This window comes from Desmodus rotundus, chromosome 6 (genome assembly GCF_022682495.2).
Source record: "Desmodus rotundus isolate HL8 chromosome 6, HLdesRot8A.1, whole genome shotgun sequence".
NCBI lineage: Eukaryota > Metazoa > Chordata > Mammalia > Chiroptera > Phyllostomidae > Desmodus > Desmodus rotundus.
In genome coordinates this window covers 14,127,883-14,147,276 of record NC_071392.1, presented here as the reverse complement: position 1 = coordinate 14,147,276, position 19,394 = coordinate 14,127,883, and the positions used below count along the sequence as shown (strand labels likewise).

Below are 19,394 nucleotides of genomic sequence, written 5' to 3'. Positions count from 1 at the left end.
ACCACCTAAATCCCAGACTGGCTGTGTGTGGTTCATGTGGGACAGATCTAAATAACACTGTGAAAGTTTTGAACAGTTCACTGGTTTCTTATAAAGTTAAACTATACTAATCATGCCACCCAGCAACCCCACTGCTAGACATTTACCCAAGGGAGATGAAAACTGAAGTTCATGAACAAGGGTACAGATAAGCTTGGAAGACTAAACTAAAATGGTGTGGTACCTCAGAAGGTCAGAACTTGAGGCCTGAGCTCAGCTGAGTTAACTGCTTGCTAAAACATAATATCAACACTCTCCATAAAATATCAACAAGACATAAAGTTTCATAACATATTAAATATGTAAATCATACAATCCAAAATTACTTGGCCCATGAAGAACCAAGAAAACTGCAACTCACATAGGCAAAGGTGTCAGTCACCAGACACCAACACTGAGATGTGGGACACAGATGTGGGAATCATCGGAAAAAGATTTGAAGTACAGATGAGAAAGGTGGACGTATAGAATGTCTCAGTAAAATAAAAGAAAAACCAAATGGATAATTGGGAATTTACAGAAATTCATGGACGAGCACAGCAGCAGAATGGAGATTGGACAGAGTCTATGAAGTTGAAAATAGATGAAATTTACTCAAACAGAAAAAGTTGAAAAAATAATGAGCAGAACTTCAGGGACTTATGGGACAATATGAGAGGGTCTAATACTTTGTTTCATCATCAGGTACTCAGAAGTAAAAAGTAAAGAATACTGTGCAGAAAAATATATTTGAAGAAATAGTAGCTGAGAACTTCCCACATCTAATGAAAGACATAAGCCTGTAGATGAAAGAGGTTTGCTGAACCTCAAACAGGATAAGCCCAATGGAATTTATGTCCAGATATGTTAGAATCACACTGTAGAAAGTAAGACAAAGAAAAATACTAAAACCAGAAAGACAAAAGCCACCAATAACTATGAATGATGTGGATTTCTCATCAGAGAGCATGGAGGCCGGAAGGAAGTAAATCAATGTTTCAAATATGCTGGGGGCTTGGGGGGGGGCGGGGCAGTCCAGTATTGGAAATATTCTCTAGAACTTTCCTTTTCATTTTTTTTTTAATTTTTGGAGAGGACTTCTTTTTGAAAGCATTGCATGTAATATACATTGTTTCTAAGAAGTAAGATTGCTAGAAGGTTAAACTGTCTGCATTTGCAAGGCATATGGTTTGTAATAGGAACATTGATAAGTTCATTAAAAGCATTTGTTCACTTTCTGAATTAAACTTGTCATCAGAAGATGACAAGGTGCAAAGTGGTAGGTTAAGATGATAAAATTAGGGAAACCTATTTTATTTTTTAAAAAATACATTGTTTTTAAGGTAAGGGAGTTGTAATTAAGTTGGTTATTGAGATTCTGATTGCAACCCTGATTATAACTGCAAAAAAATGGGAGCAACATGTACATTTTTATCAATAGAGGACAGACTAAATAAATTTGGTGCACCCATACAGTGAAGTATGAGATATATTGAAAAGAATGGGCGTTCCTGGACCTAGTGGAGCAGAAGGCTCCATCATGGAAGTTGCCATCCACCACAAGAAAGACCAAAAGTTCAGTACAAGGAGCCCAAGAGCCAGGACATCTACCTAAGGCTGTTGGCCAAGCTGTACAGGTTTATGGAGAGATGAAACAACGCCACCTTCAGCCGAGTGGTGCTGAAGAGGTTGTTCATGAGTGGCACTCACCTGCTGCCTCTGTCCCTTTCCTGGATGATTCAGAATATGAAGCTTCCTGGCCAGAAGGGCAAACCCACTGTGGTTGGAGGGACTAGCACAGATGACGTGCATGACCAGGAGGTGCCCAAACTGAAAATGTGGGCACTCGTGTAAACAGCTGCACACGGAGCCTTGTCCTCAAGGTTGGGGTTAAGATCCTCACCTTTAACCAGCTGGCCCCAGATTCCCCCAAGGTCTGTCTGTGGCAATGTCTTCTTTCTGCCCCTCGCAAGGGCGGAGGGGTGTACAGGCATTTCTGTAAGGCCCCTGGGACTCCGCACAGCCTCACCAAGCTCTACCTGTGCTCCCAGGGCCTGGAGTCTGAGCCCGGCAGGGGCCGATGGGCCAGCCATGGCTACAAAAACTAGCTCCAGATCACATCTTGTTATTAAAAAATATTTTGGATGATGGGAAAGAAAGGAATGAGCTCCAATATGGAAAGATCACTAGATTGAACAACAATCACATGCATTTAATTTAAAAAATATATTTAAATACAGGCATAAATTCTGTCTGAAAGGCTGGAAAGGTGATCTCTTTGGAGGATATCAATCTTGTGTTTATTTTAAAATATTTCAACTTGGTTACACTTTCTTGTACCACATATGTGTAAATATACACACATTCGTATATATATAGGTGAATGGCTATATAATGGCTTTTAGAAATAACAGCATATGTAAACATTTTTAAACTTGTTCTTCATCAAAACTTTTGACATATTTACTCCATCATCTTCTGGTATTCAGTGTTACCGGTAATGAATGTCGTGCAAGTCTGGTGATCTCCATTTTCTCCTCTTTCAGTCCTCAGCATTCTGACGTTCCATTTAGGTGTGTCCGTATCTGGGTCTTTTTCATTCAGTCTGCTCCGAACGTGGCCAGCCCTTCATTCTGAAGTTTTGTTTGTCATTTAAAACTCGGGGACGTTTTTTCCTATTATTTCTTCAGCTACCTTCCTATCTTTTTCTCTGATCTTGTCTTATGAAACTCCTGATACGCACTATTGGACTTGGCCTATATGTTTTTAATTTTCTCCTATCTTCCATCTTTTCCTCTTTGTTCTGCATTTTGGAGTTTACTTTGGCTTGATTTTTCTGATCAGCAGTTTCAACTTTATTCTGTCAGTTAATGTACTGTTTGATTTTTTAAAAAATGACAATATTTTGAATTGCCAGAAACTCTTTCTTATTCTCAGGTTGCTCCATTTTCTCCTTCTTAGTGGCCCATTTCTTCATCAGTGCAATAACCTCTCACATATCTCTGAGAAGCAAATGAAAATAAAATTTTAAATGACTTTATTTATCTATTTTTATAGAGATGGGGAAGGGAGGGAGAAAGAGAGGGATAGAAACATTGATGGGTTGTTTGTGGACACCTCCTGGCCAGGGAATGAACTGACAACTTTTTGTTTTGTGGGATAAAACCCAATCAAATGAGCCACACTAGTCAGGACTAATGAAAATAACTTTTAAAGTTCTGTTCTCAGCATCATCTGTTCCACCTTCCCCGCCCCCCAGTTTAGTTTGTTCAGCTCTGCCCACTGTCACTGATACTTTCTTCAAATGCCTGGTGAGCTAGACCTTATGTTTATAAATGAGGGTCTAGGTTGATTAATCCAGAATATGTCTTCATATACCTGATAAGGATTTCCTCTGAGGTTTTATAGGCTGTACCCCACACCCAGAGCCCTCTCTCAGCGATGGGAGCGTCTGAGTAGGACCAAGTAAGTGGCGAGCCTGTCCTCAGGCAGATTTCTCCTTCAGATTTGTCGACAAGAGCAGGTGAGCGAGCTGGGAGCCTTTACAATAGCTGAATTAAGAAGAATTTACCCTGGAGATAGGACATATTAATATTAGTGCAATGCTTTAGATTGGAAGAACAGAAGGGGAGAAGGTGGTATTAGAAGTACCACCTAGTACTACTCCTAGAAGTGTTGGGAAGTTTTGGTTGTCATAATTGTGGAACACTATAGGCATTTGGTGGAGAATAGTCCTGTGTAAAAAGAATTTTTGCTCCCCAATGCCAAGAGTTTTCTGTTTGACAAACACTGCTACAATGTGTTCAGTCCAGTATAGTCTCCTTTCCGCCACTCCCACCTTCTTTCGGTTTGTTAAGAAGAACCAGATTTACCTCAGCCTCTGCGCTCAGTATTCCTGTTAGGGACCCTTCCCACGCAGAATAAACACCTACTATCTCTGGAAGGAGGTGTGTGGTGCTTCCGCCAAAATGAGCTCTTGTGCCTGGGGCTCCTGAATTTCCCGGAATTCTCTGCAGAGCTGCACCTGCCCTTTTCTTTTGTTGACTCCACCCTTAGAGTTTCTCTAGGAATGCTTTGGAAAATACAGCTCTACATTTTGCTTTAAGGCTTTAAATGTTGATCATGCATTCAAGTATTTCAGTAGGATGAACTGAGTTTGGTTATTTCCACTAGGATGCCTTCCACTGGTGTCTCTCTACTTTCCATCTTCTTGTCTTCCCACCATCTACATCAAAGAAAGAGTTAATATTCTACTCCTTTCCTTGTACCCCCACCCCCATGTTAATAATGCACTAGGAAGTATTGTTCTAGGAGTTTCCCATGTATTATTTAGCAGCAGCAACGCTGTGAGGTAGATACCATTGTCATTCCCGCTTAACAGATGGAAGAAGCTGACTTCCGGAGGTTAAGTTATTTACTTAGGTTTTCGGGACTAGTTCAGTGGCAGAGTCCAGGCTCTTAACCATTGTGCTGTATGCCTAACTTTGTGACACCTTCATTGTGTTGGTTTCCTTGTGCTTTATACACATGTTTACACATTTCGTTCTACTCTACTAGATTGAATTTTTGGAGGAAAGAGAGTATCTCTATTCAGTGTCTAACATTGTGTCTGGCCTACAGGCACTCGGTCAATATTGGTTAAATAGGCTGAGCACGATGAAAATTTTACTTCTCTTCTGTGATTCAATATAACCAAATTAGAATTTTAAGATATTAATTGGAGCTAAGGTGTTGGCAGCATATAGTCATAATCTTGGAACAGTTTTTATTGACTTAACTAATGATTTGCAAGAACTCTGCCGTCATGGTCAGATCAGTTTTATGAAAATAATGTGTCAAAATTTAACTTTAAAGAAGCCTGACTTGATCCATATTTCAATAGATTCTTCTTTTTCTATATCATTTCTTGGAAATGTATTTTTAAAAAGAATTTAGTTGCTTGATTACAAATACAGTAGTAGTAGTCTGACTGACTTAGATACCTTTGAAATTATGCTTAAACCTTTCCAAATGCACACAGGCATTTCCTGGTTCTGTAAATTATGCAGCATGGTTCTAGTGAAATAATTGTTATTTTACCTATTGAATAAAAAGAATTTTTAACATCTTATGAAAACTTAAGTTACCTGTCATATTTTTTATGGAGGATTCATTTTGTTGAATAAGTGGATTTACAAAGGAATTTTTAATATTAAGTAGGCTCTAGTCCTAGTTAATTAAGACCAGTTTATTTATTTACCAAGAGTTATAAAACTGGGTAGAAATGCTTTGTAAAACAAATTTAGAAAGATTTTTAGAGCAGAATATAGGTGGGTAAATACCATTCATTTTACTAAATTTGCTTCACATACTGATATATTATAGAAAGTTAGAAATATATTTAAGAATTATTACTGTAAAAGCTCATCATTTTAGTTGACTAACCCTTGAAAGAGATGGCTTCCTTCTCTACGGCTTGTACGATTTGTGGGAAGTGGTGATTCCAGTATTATAAAGATGTATTTATAAATAATATTTAATTAAAAAATTTTTTAATTTTGGTAACCAAATAGTGTTGCATTTTTGTGACTGAAACTATACTGTTGAGAACTTAATGGTGTGCAGCTTGTGGGCTGGTTCTTGGGAATATAGGTTTGAACAAGACAAACATGATTTCTGTGCTCATCGGAGTTATTTTAGAAAGGCAATTATACATTAAACAAATACCAAAATATTTAATTATAGGTTTGTCAGAGTTTCAAAGTATAAGATACTATGAAAATATATATTAGGAGACTGTTTCCTGATTGAGGCAGCCAGAGACAGCTGTGCTGCTCCCCAAGGGTGCCCTATGAGCCAGGTGCACAGAGGTGGTTGTGCATATGTGGTGGTGAGGGGAGGGCTTTATATCAGGACAGGGGCAGGCGAGTATCGCTAAAGCCACAAAAGGGTGGTATAGATTGAATCTGGTGATGTATTAAAAGGCTTATGGGCCATAAATTTACTTTTTAGTATTTCTATATATGAAGAAAATAAGAGGGAACCTCAAAAACCCAAAAATAATTAAAATATATATATTTATTCTTACATGTTTAAACTTCAGTTACCTTCAAAGTACTCTATTTAATTGAGATTTTTTCCATTGCTCAAAACACTTTAAAGGTTTTTTAATGTTTTCTTTTTTATTTTAAGTATATGTTATCAATTATGCTATTGAAGTCATCCCCTTTTTTCCCCCCTTTATTCCCTTCTGCCCTGCACACCCCCTCCCACCAGCATTCCTCCCCCTTAGTTCATGTCCAAGTGTCGTGCATATAAGTTCTCTGGCTTCTCCATTTCCTATAATATTCTTAATCTCACCCTCTATTTTGTACCTACCATTTATGCTTCTTATTCTCTGGACCTTTTCCCCATTCTCCCCCCATCCTTCCCCACTGATAACCCTGCACATGATCTCCATTTCTGTGATTCTGTTCCTGTTCTAGTTGTTTGTTAGTTCATTTTTGTGTTTTAGGTTCAGTTGTTGTTAGTTGTGAGCTTGTTGTCATTTTAGTGTTAATATTTTTGATGATCTTCTTTTTGTTAGATAAGTCCCTTTAGCATTTCATACAATAAGGACTTGGTGATGATGAACTCCTTTAACTTGACCTTATCTGGGAAGCACTTTATCTGCCCTTCATTCTAAATGATAGCTTTGCTGGATAGAGTCATCTTGGATGTAGGTCCTTGCCTTTCATGACTTTTGAATACTTCTTTCCAGTCCCTTCTTGCCTGCAAGAGAAATTTCCTTTTGAGAAATCAGCTGATAGTCTTATGGGAACTCCTTGGTAGGTAACTGTCTCCTTTCCTCTTGCTGCTTTTAAGATTCTCTCCTCATCTTTCATATTGGGTAATGTAATTATGATGTGCCTTGGTGTGTGCTTCCTTTGGTCCAACTTCTTTGGGACTCTCTGAGCTTCCTGGACTTCATGGAAGTCTATTTCCATTACCAGATTGGGGAAGTTCTCCTTCATTATGTTTTCAGATAAGTTTTCAGTTTCTTGCTCTTCCTCTTCTCCTTCTGGCACCCCTATAGATTTGGGTGTTAGAATGTTTAAAATTGTACTATAGGTTCCTAAGCCTCTCCTTATTTTTTTGAATTCTTGTTTCTTCATTCTGTTCTGGTTGAATGTTTAATTCTTCCTTCTGGTCCAAATCGTTGATTTGAGTCCCGGTTTCTTTCCCTTCACTGTTGGTTCCCTGTACATTTTCCTTTGTTTCACTTTTCATAGCCTTCATTTTTTCATCTAATTTGCGACCATATTCAACCAATTCTGTGAGCATCCTGATAACCAGTGTTTTGAACTGTGCATCTGATAGGTTGGCTATCTCTTTGTCACTTAGTTGTATTTTTTTCTGGAGCTTTGATCTGTTCTTTCATTTGGGCCATTTTTTTTTTTTGTCTTGGTGCACCTGTTACATATTAAGGGTCAGAGCCTTAGGTGTTCACCAGGGCAGGGCAACCCACTGTGCTATGATGCTGTATGTGGGGGAGGGGTCCGAGAGGGAACAATGCCACTTGCTAGGCTCTCTGCTGGCTTTTAGTCACTTCCTCTGCTACCCATAAGCAAATTGGGCCCTTCTGGTGCTGGTTCCTGGGGGGGTGGGTTTGTGTACATCCTAGGATCCTGTGGGTCTCCCCAACAAATTCTCCTGTGAGGCTGGGAGTTTCTCCTGCTGCTGCATCCCCCACTGGTTTTTACCACCAGAGGATTTGAGCCTTTCTTTTCCCACTCTGGAAAACTGGGTTGCCGATCTTTTTTGCTCCTCAGTTGTTCCTGGTTTATCCACACACAAATGTGGGACCAACTGGTCTACCAGCCACCACCTCACCGGCTCCACCTGCCCAGATCCTCTAGCTGCCACCTTCCCAAGAGTCCTCTCCACCCTGGCTGCCTGTCTCCACCCCTCCTACCAGTGTGAATGAGTGTTTCTTCTTTAACTCCTTGGTTGTCGGACTTCCATACAGTTCAAGTTTCTGTCAATTCTGGTTATTTTTTTTGTTTTTAAATTTGTTGTTGTCCTTCTTTTGGTTGTGTGAGGAGACAGAGTGTATCTACCTAGACCTCCATCTTGGCCGGAAGTCCAAGAGTTGACATTTTTATAGTATTGAACCTTCTTACCCCACCACATGGTCTCTTCATTTATTTTAAATGTTCTTTAGTATATTTTATAATTTTCCTCCTCTCTGAACATTTTTAAGTCAGCCTTATTTTTTTATTTCTAGATTTTGTTGCTGTTGTGAATAGGATCTCTCTTTTTTCCAATCCCCAGTGATGTTTTTGAATTGATTATTACTATTATTTAGGAAAACTTTTGATTTTTCTATATTGCTCTTATGTGTAGTCTTAGCCAAACTTTTATAACTGACTTTAATCATTTCTGAACTGATTCCTTGAAACTTTTCTAAGAAGATCATTATCATCTGTTTTTAAAAAATATGTCACGTCTTAACTACATTGCTTAAAACAACTACATTGCTTACTACATATGCAGGTGTGAAAAGTAATGGTCTTAGTGGACATTTTTCTCTTGTCCATGGCTTTATGATAAAAATTCTGCCATTTGTCCATTAAGTGTGATGCTTTATGTAGCCACTGGTATAAAATAACTGGTTTTCTTCTATTCTTACTAATGTAAGATTTTCCCTTAAGACTGAGTTTAAATTTTATTTGATGTATTAGAAGCATTCAGATGATTGTGGGTTTTTTTCTTATACTGCCAAAAAGTTAATTCAGTTTTTAGGTAAATAAAACATGCATTTTTCATTTTCACCAATAACTTTATTGAACAACATATTGACTGGTTTTTTTCTGCTATCTTCTGCCATCTTTCAGGCAATTTCGAAATTCCATCTTCCCAAAATGTTTTATCTTTTTGAGCAAAGAACTGTTCCCGGTGCCTTTTGCAGTCTTCCAGGGAATTGAAATTGTTTCCATTAATTCATAATTTTGATTAATTTTGTAAGGACCAAATAAATGGAAATCCAAAGGTGCGATGTCTGGTGAATACAGTGGATGAATCAGAACTTCCCAGCCAAACTGTAACAGTGTTTGCCTGGTCATCAAAGAAACATACAATTTTGCGTTATCCTGATGGAAGATTATACGTTTTCTGTTGACTAATTCCAGATGCTTTTGGTTGAGTGCTGCTTTCATTTGGTCTAATTGGGAGCCATAGTTGTTGGAATTAACCAGTTGGTTTTCTGGAAGGAGCTCGTAATAGAACACTCCCTTCCAATCCCACGTTATACACAACACCATTTCTTTGGATGAAGGCCTGCCTGTGGTGTGGTTGGTAGTGGTTCATTTCACTTGCCCCACAATCTCTTCCATTCCACCTTATTGTAAACTATCCACTTGTCATTGCCCATCACAATTTGTTTTAAAAACAGAGTGTTTTTGTTATGTTTAAGTAGAGAATCGCATGTGGAAATGTGGTCAGGAAGGTATTTTCGCTTAACTCATGTGGAACCCAAACATCAAAATGATTAACATAACCAAGCTGGTGCAAATGATTTTCAGGGCTTGATTTGGATATTTTGAGTATATTGGCTCTCTCCTCTGTGGTATGTCATTGATTGTTGTCAAATGTCTTGATTTGATTGCTATCTACTTCAACTGGTCTCCCCGACCGTGGGACATTGTCCAGTGGGAAAACTCCAGCACAAAACATCACAAACCACTTTTGACATGTTTGATTATTCATAGCACCTTCTTCATAGACTGAACAAATCTTTTTTTGCATTTCAGTTGTGTTTTTACCTTTCTTGAAATAATAAAACATAATATGCTGAAAATGTTTATTTTCTTCCATCTTCAATATTAAAATGGCCACACAAAAATTCTCCAACTTTGATGTTTTTTTAAAATGCTGCTGATACGACAGCTGTCACAGTTTAACAAAATTGTTTCAAGTGAAGTTAAAGACAATTAAGCACAACTAGAGCCATCTTACGGAAAAATCCGAATGAACTTTTTGACCAATCCAGTATTTATTTTTTAATGTTGAACCATCTTTATACTACTAGGATAAACTGTAGCTGCTCCTAATTATTAATTTTAAAGACATTGTTATGTTCATTTTGCCAATATGTTTAAGATATTTGCATATATGCTCATCAGTGGGTTTAGTTTATAATTTCCTTTGGGTTTTTTTTTTTTAAATCCTCACTGGAAGATGTGTTTACTGATGAGAGAAAAAGAGAAAGAAACATCGATGTGAGAAACATCAATTGGTTGACTCTGGTAAGCACCTCGACCAGGGATGTAATCCGAAACCTAGGTGTGTGCCCTGACCAGGAATGGAAGCTACAGCCTTTTGAAGACAGTTGGCCATCACAGCTCCAACAACTGAGCCACCTGGCCAGGCTTGAAATCCTCATAGACGTTGGAAAGTTTTCAATCTTTTCTGTTTTATTTTAAAAACATGAATTATCTCTTTCTTGAAGGTTTCTTAAAATTTATTCTTAAATCTGTTCAGGGCTAACATCTTTATAAAAAGATATCTTTGAAAATCTTTTGCAATTTCTTCTCTTAGGAACTATTTCCATTTTTTTAATCTCTTTTTACTACAATAATTGACATTTTCTGCAAAAATCTCTACTTGACTAGATTTTAAAATAAAGTTGTTCATTGTGTTTTCTTTTTAATCTTTATGCCCACAGTTAGTTTCTCATTGCATTCCTGGTGTTTTTTGTGTCTTCTTTTCTGAATCAGACTGGCCAAATATTTGTCTGTTTTTATTGTTTTTTTGAAAGAGCTGGTTTATTGACCAAATCTATGGTTCTTTATTTCTGAGTTGATTTCTGCTTTCCCTTTTATTAATTTTTTTCTATTTCTGAATTTCTCATTGCCTTGTAAATTTTGGTCTTTCATGATCCATAGTATTTTTCTCAAACTTTTTTCTTATTGCTCTTCTCCTGTGGGAGAATTCTTCAGTTTGTTATTTCTACACATTATAATTTAATCTTTTTTCTTTATCTCTTTTGCTCTTTCTTTTCTCCCCTCGACCCACCCTGAAGTCATTGTGGGGGTTTTTGGCGGTTAATGCTTCAGTTTGTTGAATTTGATGAGTTGCATTCATGCTGCTAGTTTTCTTAAGTGTTTTGTGATTCTTGATTTGTTCATATTTGTAATTGAAGGGTCTAGATTAAATATATTAAAATTTCTCTAGCTCAATAAGAATCCCATTTATATGTCATTGAATCTAGCGTCTGATTAAAGGGTCTGTCCTCTAGTGATTATAGAGGAGAAGTGGAACTTGCAAAAAAAAAAAAAAAAAAAAAAAAAAAAGAAAACCTTACCTTCTGAGTTTTGGGACTTTCCTTTTTTCCTGGAATCTCTGAGTAAATTGGGACACTTCCCTGTTTCTCTGGCTCCCACCCAACTTTGCAAGGTTCCCACTACAGAGAACTTCCTATTTCATATATTAAGCTTTTACATACTCTAGAGTTGCCTTGTGGTTATTCATGTCTGAGTAATTATTATAGATTTAGTTTATGTTTTAATATTTTATAAGGTTATGTCTCTCATTTCTTATATATTTTCTTAGTTATTTTTCATATGTGTTTAGGATCATTTAGTTAAAAAGAACAATTGTATTGTTTAAAAATAGTTTGTGTTATTAGATAACTAATTTATAAAGTCAGACCAGTGAATTGGCTTGTTAGGGGAAACCATTCCTCATACTCTCCCATCTCGTCCCAGTAAAAAAGGGGAGATGGGACTATGCCAAGTGTCAGAACATTATTTTATTCACGACAGAGTATAGAATGAAAGTGTTGGGGCAGATCTTTGTGTAGCAGGGAAGTTGTGTTAATGTTTTGACATCCTGGTTTAACTGGAGCCCACAACCTCACCTAACCTCACCAGCAATTCTGTTTTTCCCACCAATCAACTCTGAGATGCCCCAATTGTTCCCATTCAACCATGGACAAAGGGAAGATAGAAAAGACACCAAATACCTTTACCCCAGCTTTCACCTTTGGGGTTAAATAGCCTGTAGCAGGGAAGGTGAACTATGATCAAAACCAAGTGAGGATTTTTAAAGAAGCATTGACAGGAACATTGAGAATAACATCTGACTGTAACTTCAGAAAGAAGTGCTACCAGGGGAAAATAAAGACATAGCAGATGTTCTGAAACTCCATATAAGAAAGGGCTGGGGACTGACCCTCTGAGAGCTTTGGGCTCAGTGGGGCTTTGGCTGGTCCAGTCTGGACCTGCTGAGCTGGATGACCTGGGGGCTGCCTGGCAAGCACACTGCAGTCTGACTGGCTCTGGCTTCAGCAAGACAGAGCTTGGCCAGTTTACTCTTTGGACTGGAGGGGAGGTATGTCACCTGGTGGTTGTTGGGGAGACTTCAGGAGACTGGGTTAGGGCTTTGGCTGCTGACTGGTTTTGTTGCCGAGAACTTCTGCCTTGTGCTTTGATCACTGTGGCCAGCTGAGTCAGTGCCTCCAGATAGTGCAGGTACTCTGTCCACAGACCTGTTTCCCATAGGGAGCCATCCACCAGGATGTCAGTCAGGGCCTTGTGCAGACCTTTGCAAAGGGTACTGGTATTTCAAAGATCTAGCAGGTAGGAGCAGAAATTCTTGCTCATTAAGGAATAGGGATGGCAGCCTTCACCTTGAGATGGGATCCTGGCATGGATGGCATCCAAAGGTTTTATCCCCTACAGGAAGTTTTACTCTGATTGCCCTTGGGTTTCCAGATGTAGCAGTCTTGCCTCGTCCTCCACAAGGAGCTAGGGTTCATACTTGATAGACTGAAGCCTAAATAGTCCAGTGTCAGTCTCCTCTTTCAAGTCTTTGGGGGCAAGTGCCCTACAGGGACTCGAAGTGTTTAAGATTTTGTTGAAAAGCACATTATTTGCTCCTTTACAAAAATAAATAGTAGTACAAACACCTGGTCAACCTTCATCAACAACATAGTCACCCAGGACAGCCAGTTACTGCCAGGCACATGGCCTCCCCACCCCGTGCAAAACTTCATGGGCTTTCTCTAGGGATGTTTCAGCCCTTTTCATTTCATGGCACACATAAACTAATTATGAAAATTCTTCAGCACACACAGATATATTTTTTGCCAATCTGATAAAAAACAGGTATAATTTTGATTCATTCACACCAGATAGCTATTGTTGTAGTGGCTGTTGTCATTCTTTTATTTGACCGTCCGAGAGAAAAGAGGTCAGTGCCCATGACTAATAGTCAGGTATTGAATGTTTTAAAAAGTCTTGCAGCACACCAGTTGGAAATCGCTGGTTTCTGCCATTGCCCTGTGTCATGAGCCCAGGTTCCCTGGAGCTCCCTGGCCATTTCCTGATGGGGGATGGTCAAGCCAGGCCTGGTCTGAAAGCATGGCTGTTGGGGAGTCTATTGTATTTTGATTAGAACTCTATTAAATGTACAAATTAGTTTCAGAATGTTTGGCAACTTTATGATATTCAAGATTCCCTTTCTAGGGCATGGGATATTGACAGGCTTACCAGTTTTTAGCTAAATTTCATATAATCAAAAGTGAAACAACTTATGAAGATGTTCAGAATAACCAAGGGTGTATTTCACAATCTCTGCCACTTTTCTTCCCACTTAATTCAGTGCAAATATAAAAATGTAAGTACCTCAAGAACCAATATAGAAGATACATTTTTAAAAAACCTTTAATACAACTGGAAATTTGAACACCAGCTAGATATTTGATGATATTGAGGAATTACTATGTTTTGTTGGATGTGCTAACAGTATTTTGGTTACATATTTTGTGCTAACAGCATTTTGTTTAAAAAGAGTCTTGATCTTTTAGATGTATACACTGAAATATGATATCTAGGGTTTGCTTTAAAGTTATGTAGAATCGAAAGTGCATAGGAGTATGGAACAAGATTTCCATGTGTTGCTAATTGTTGGAGCTGATAGTTACTGGGTTCATTGCATTATTTTGTGTTCAATTATGTGTGTCTGAAATTTGCCATGATAAAATTTAAAAATAAAAATAATGGCAAATACAGAATGTCAAAGGAAAGAAAAAAGTATGAAAAGTAAAGCTTAAACTACATTTATAGTCAGAGGGTAAAAATAGGCCTAAAAATTGTTGATTCTATAGTTTTCTTCCCCCTTAAAGGTACAAATTGGGCCTCAAGCAAAATTATGAAGTAGGTTCTGTTTCCTAGTGTCTACTTTCTTCAGCTTAGCCAATACTGGTTTTCCTTCTCTTTTTTTTAAGGGCAAGGTTTTTCTTCTGTTCACCTATTTACTTCCAAAATTGTCACTCATTTACATATTCTGAGTAGGAGCCTTTTTTGCAAGACTTAAAAGTACAGGGAAAGAACACTTTGGGAGGGAGTTTAAGGGTAGAAGCCAGGAAATAGGTCTGATAGAGTATTAGAAAATTGTTTCAGCATTTGGAAAAATTACTGCTAGAACTTTGAAAAGTTTGTTGGAACACCTGGAAAAAAAACTTGTAGGAGTCCCATATGGAAAGCACCTACTGTTGATTATATCGAAAAGAAAATTGCCAACAAAGAGATAGAGGAAGATAAAAGCTTAACCCTCTAGTATTCTAACAGAAAATCAATAAATAATACTTGAGTGGATAAATTAAAAAGTAGCAACATTAGCATATATTCAGAAATACAGATGTGATTGAAAGAAACTTAAATCCAAAGTAGTTGCTTCTGGAGAGGTGGGGTGAGTTGTGGGGGCAGACAGTATGGAACAGAGAACTGCTACATTTCAGTACAAGCCACTTGTAATACAACCTGACTTTAAACAGTGTTTATGTTTTATTTTAATAAAAATAGAAAATATTAAAAACAGCTATAATATTAGTAGACTTATTCTAGAGAAATATGAAGAGGAGATAAAACTAATAAAAATAATCTGAATAAAATCAAGACTGATAGGGAATGAGGAGGGTTCTAGCTTCACTCTCTTGCATATTCATTTGCATATGCATATGCATTTGTCCAAGTACCATGTGCTGAAAATACTGTGCTTTCCTCCATTGAGTTGTCTTTTCACCCTAGTTGAAAATCAGTTGACTATAAATTTATGGCTTTATTTCTGGACTCTCAGTGAGTTATATGTCTGTCTTTATGCCAGTCTTGTTTATGTAGCTCTTCAGTCAGATTTGAAATGAAGTCTGGATCTTACAGCCTTGCTCTTTTTGAAAATTATTTGGGTGTTCTGTGTCCTCTGCATTTCTCATATGAATTTTAAGATTAGTTTATCAATTTCTGCTTCAACAACAACAAAAAAGAGGAGGCAGCTGAGACTGTGGTGGGGGTCGCATTAAATCTGTGGCTCACTTTTGTGTATATTGCCATCTTAACATGAAATGGGATATCTTTATATTATTTGTCTTCTTTAATCCTTTCAGTGATGTTTTACAGTTCCAGTGTACAAAATCTTGCACTTCTTTTGTTACATTATTCCTAATTTCTAATTGTTTTATGTGTAACACTGTTGTAAAAGGAATGGGTTTCTAAATTTCATTTTCAGGTTGTTCATTGTTAGTGTATAGAAACACAATTGATTTCTGTATTTTGATCATGTATTCTGTAACCTTGCTGATCTCATTTATAAATTTTTAAGTTCTAATAAATTTATTTGTATATTCTTTAGGATTTTCTATATACATGTCATCTACACACACAAAAAAGATAGTTTTACTTATTCCTTTCCAATCTTGATGCCTTTTATTTCTTTTTCTTTCCTAACTCCCCAGCTAGAAACTCCAGTAGAATGTTGAGTAGAAGCGGCAAGAGTAGACTTCCTTGCTTTGTTCCTGATTTTATGGGAAAGCCTTCAGTTTTTTACCATTAAGTACGATGTAAGCTATGTAAATTTTTATAGATCTCCTTTATCAAGTTGAAGACATTTCCCTTGTATTTGTTGATGTTTTTATAATCAAAGGATATTGGATTTTGTCCAATGTTTTTTCTGTGTCTATTTAGATATCATTTTTTGTCCTATTAGTACTGTGTATTACATTGATTGATTTCCATATATTGGTGAACACCCTTGCATTACTGGGATAAATTTTACTAGTCATTGTGTACAATCATTTTCATATGTTGCTGGATCCAGTTTGTTAGTCTTTTATTACGTATTTTTGCATCTTCATTTACAAAGGGTATTGGCTGTAATTTTCTTGTGATATTTTTGCCTGGATTTGGTATCAGATTCTCATAGAATAGTTGGGAAGTGTTTCCTCCTCTCCTTATTTTTGGAAAAATTTGTGAAGTATTGGTTTTAATTCTGTAATGTTTGATAGAATTCACCAGTGAAGCCATCTGGTTCTGGACTTATGGGAAGTTTCTGGATTACTATTTCAATCTCTATACTTCTTTATGCCTCTATTAAAGTTTCATATTTCTTCTTAAGTAATGTTTTTCAATTTGAAGATATAAAGTAAGTATAAGATTATAAGTATGTATAAGGTAGTCTGATAAAGCCCAAATTGCATATAAAAACCTGTCCTGCTACTAATTCATGGGAAGTCAGTTTGAAACTTACACTATTTAACAATTCAGGTTTTTAAAAATGTGATTTTTTTCAAAAGAATTCATTTTTAATGCCTTTAATTTGAATTATGTTATAATCGTATTTAATAATGGCTTGAAATTTAAGGCTTTAAAAAATTTATTGGTGACATTGGTTAATAACACTACATGTTTCAAGTGTACAATTCTATAATATTTACATCTTTATATTTGGTGTGTGCTCATGAAAGGGTTTTTTTGTTAACATACTGCTTTTATCTCAGCAGCAATGCAGCAAGTGTTGGATAACCTTACGGAGCTGCCCCCATCTACAGGAGCAGAAGAAATAGACCTAATTTTCCTCAAGGGGATTATGGAGAATCCTATTGTAAAATCACTTGCTAAGGTATACGGGTTTATTCATAAGATTATTAAATTATTTTTTAAAGATTTTACTTATGTTTAGAGAGGGGAAGGGAGGGAGAAGGAGAGGGAGAGAAACATCAATGTGTGGTTGCCTCTCATGCGCTGCCTACTGGGGACTTAGCCTGCAACCCAGGCATGTGCCCTAGACTGGGAATGGAACCCTTGACCCTTTGGTTCACAGGCCTGCACTCAATCCACTGAGCCAGGGCCAAAGTATTTTTTAAATTGTTTTTGCAGAGGTCTTTTCAGATATTGCTGTTTTATAACTTAGACTTAGTTAGCAAATGGTACTAACCACATAATGAAATCTTTGTATCCATCAAAATTGGACCACTTTATGCCTTTTCTTGCTGACTTTAAACATAGGGTGAAATGATCCATAGTTTTAGCCTAACACATTTAAAGTTTTAGGGAAACCCTAACTGAATAGTTATGTTATAATGAGACCTGTGAAAAAGATCATGGTCCTATCTCTATTTTCAGCAACAGCAAGGGTACTGATTCATTGATTGATTTTTTGGTTATTTTTATTTTATTTTATTTTTTAGTATTTTATTTTTTATTCTATTTAATTTTTATTTTACTTTATTATTTTTTCCATTACCATTTAGTCCCCTTATACCCCGTACCCCCTGCAATCACCACACTATTGTCCATGCCCACGAGTCCTTTTTCCTTTTTGCTCAATCCCTCTACCCTCTAACCTCCCCTCACCCAGAGCTGTCAGCTTTCTCACATCTGTGAGTCTGTCTCTATTTTCCTTGTTAGTTCAGCTTGTTCATTAGATTCCACATATGAGTGAAATCATATGGTATTGGTCTTTCTCTGACTGGCTTATTTCACAGGCTTACCTTGGAGATAATTATGGGTTTGGTTCAACACCACCACAATAAAGCAAGTCACAACATTTTTGGTTTCCCAGAACATATAAAAGATATGTTTACACTATACTGTAATCCGCTAAGTGTGCAAGAGCATTATGTCTTAAAAAATGTACATACCTTAATTTTAAAAATACCTTATTGCTAAAAATTATTTTTAAATAATTTTTAAAATTATTAAAATCATTTTGCTGGTATAGGGTCTTGCCTCTCTGTTGATAGCTGCCTGCTGATCTGGGTAGTGGTTGCTGCAGGGTGGGATAGCCTTGGCAGTCAAAATAACACAACAGTGGATTTTGCTAGTCAGTCTACTCTTCCTTCCTTCCATGATTTCTCTGTAGCATGCAGTGCTCTTTGGTAGCATTTAACTCGTGGTAGAAGTTCTTTCCAAATTGAAGTCAGTCTTCCCAAACCCTGCCTTATATAACATTGTCTAGTTTCTAAGTCTACAAGTCAAAAGCTATGCATTAAATGAACGTGGGATGGGTTTGAAGAGAGACACTGACAAGAAAAACTGCCAACTAACAGTATGACATCAAGGGAAGAGGAAAAACTATTTTTAAAGTACCAATAAGAGCTCAGGGTGAGCCATGTAATACAGGCTTAAAGGGCCCACCCTATGTATTTCAGCAGACCCTGAAGCTATTACTTTTTTCACAACACGGTGAAGTGGTTGATATTCGTGGCTAAATCTTGAATCTGAAAGTAAATCATGTCCTATATATTATTATTAAAGTAAAGCGTCATCTATTAAACTTCAAAAACACTGCAATCAAAAATGACTAAAATAAAAAATTCCAGTTGGGCAATCAGCAAGTGGATAAGTTTCTACTTATATCACATGATCTTAAAATGGATTAAGTCTGTGAATAAAATAATCTGCATCATTAATTTGCTCTTACCAATGGAAAGCTTTGTAAAAGTTATGATCTTTCATAAGTCTTAGGAAAAAAACAAGTGGCTAAAAATGATCACAGGAGAGGATGAAATCAACACTCTGGGAATGACAAATGGCTATGTGAAAGGAAGGTCAGAAAGGGCATGTGGCACTGGGTCTTTAAAGCAAGAGCCATTTGGGGAAAGTTAAAGAGTGGGAGAGCAGGGCTGTGAAGTCGTTACTCACAGTAGAACTTCTTTCAAAATTGAAGTCAGTCCTCAAACCCTGCCACTGTTTCATCAGCTAAGTTTACGTCATATTCTAAGTCCTTTACCAGGAGTGTATTTCATCTCAAAAACCGCTTTTCTTTGCTCATCCATAAGTAGCAACTCGATCTGATAAAGTTTTATTGTTAAATTGGAGCAGTTCAGTCACATATTTGGGCTGTGCTTCTAATTTTAGTTCTCTTGCCGTTTTCCACCACATCTGCAGTTACTTCCTCCACTGAAGCCTTTAACCCCGGGAAGTCATCCATGATGGTTGAAATCGACTTTTTCTAATCTCCTGTTAATGTTGGTATTTCTGCTTTCTCCCATGACACAAATGTTCTTAATGGCATCTCGAATAATGAATCCTTTCCAGAAGGTTTTCAGTGTGCTTTGCCCAGAACCAATGGAGGAATCA

General features: G+C 37.1%; 1 protein-coding gene and 2 pseudogenes across 7 annotated transcripts in view; 2 read left to right on the top strand and 1 right to left on the bottom strand.

Annotated features, from left to right (window-relative positions):
* Positions 1–19,394, top strand: part of PALS2 (protein associated with LIN7 2, MAGUK p55 family member) — a 93,385-nt gene that overhangs the window by 30,391 nt on the left and 43,600 nt on the right. For 4 of the 7 annotated variants that reach the window (XM_053926634.2, XM_053926637.2, XM_053926636.2 and 1 more), the window contains exon 2: positions 16,814–16,932. In XM_053926634.2, coding sequence (XP_053782609.1) covers positions 16,816–16,932 — 117 coding nt within the window. In that variant the 5' untranslated portion in view covers positions 16,814–16,815. Of the gene's footprint in view, positions 1–16,810; positions 16,933–19,394 lie in introns of all 7 variants that reach the window. The other 3 variants (XM_053926635.2, XM_053926639.2, XM_045197364.3) reach the window with 1 other exon arrangement.
* LOC112307009 (large ribosomal subunit protein eL18 pseudogene) lies at positions 1,559–2,126 on the top strand (annotated as a pseudogene).
* LOC112306876 (protein C1orf43 homolog) lies at positions 12,229–13,033 on the bottom strand (annotated as a pseudogene).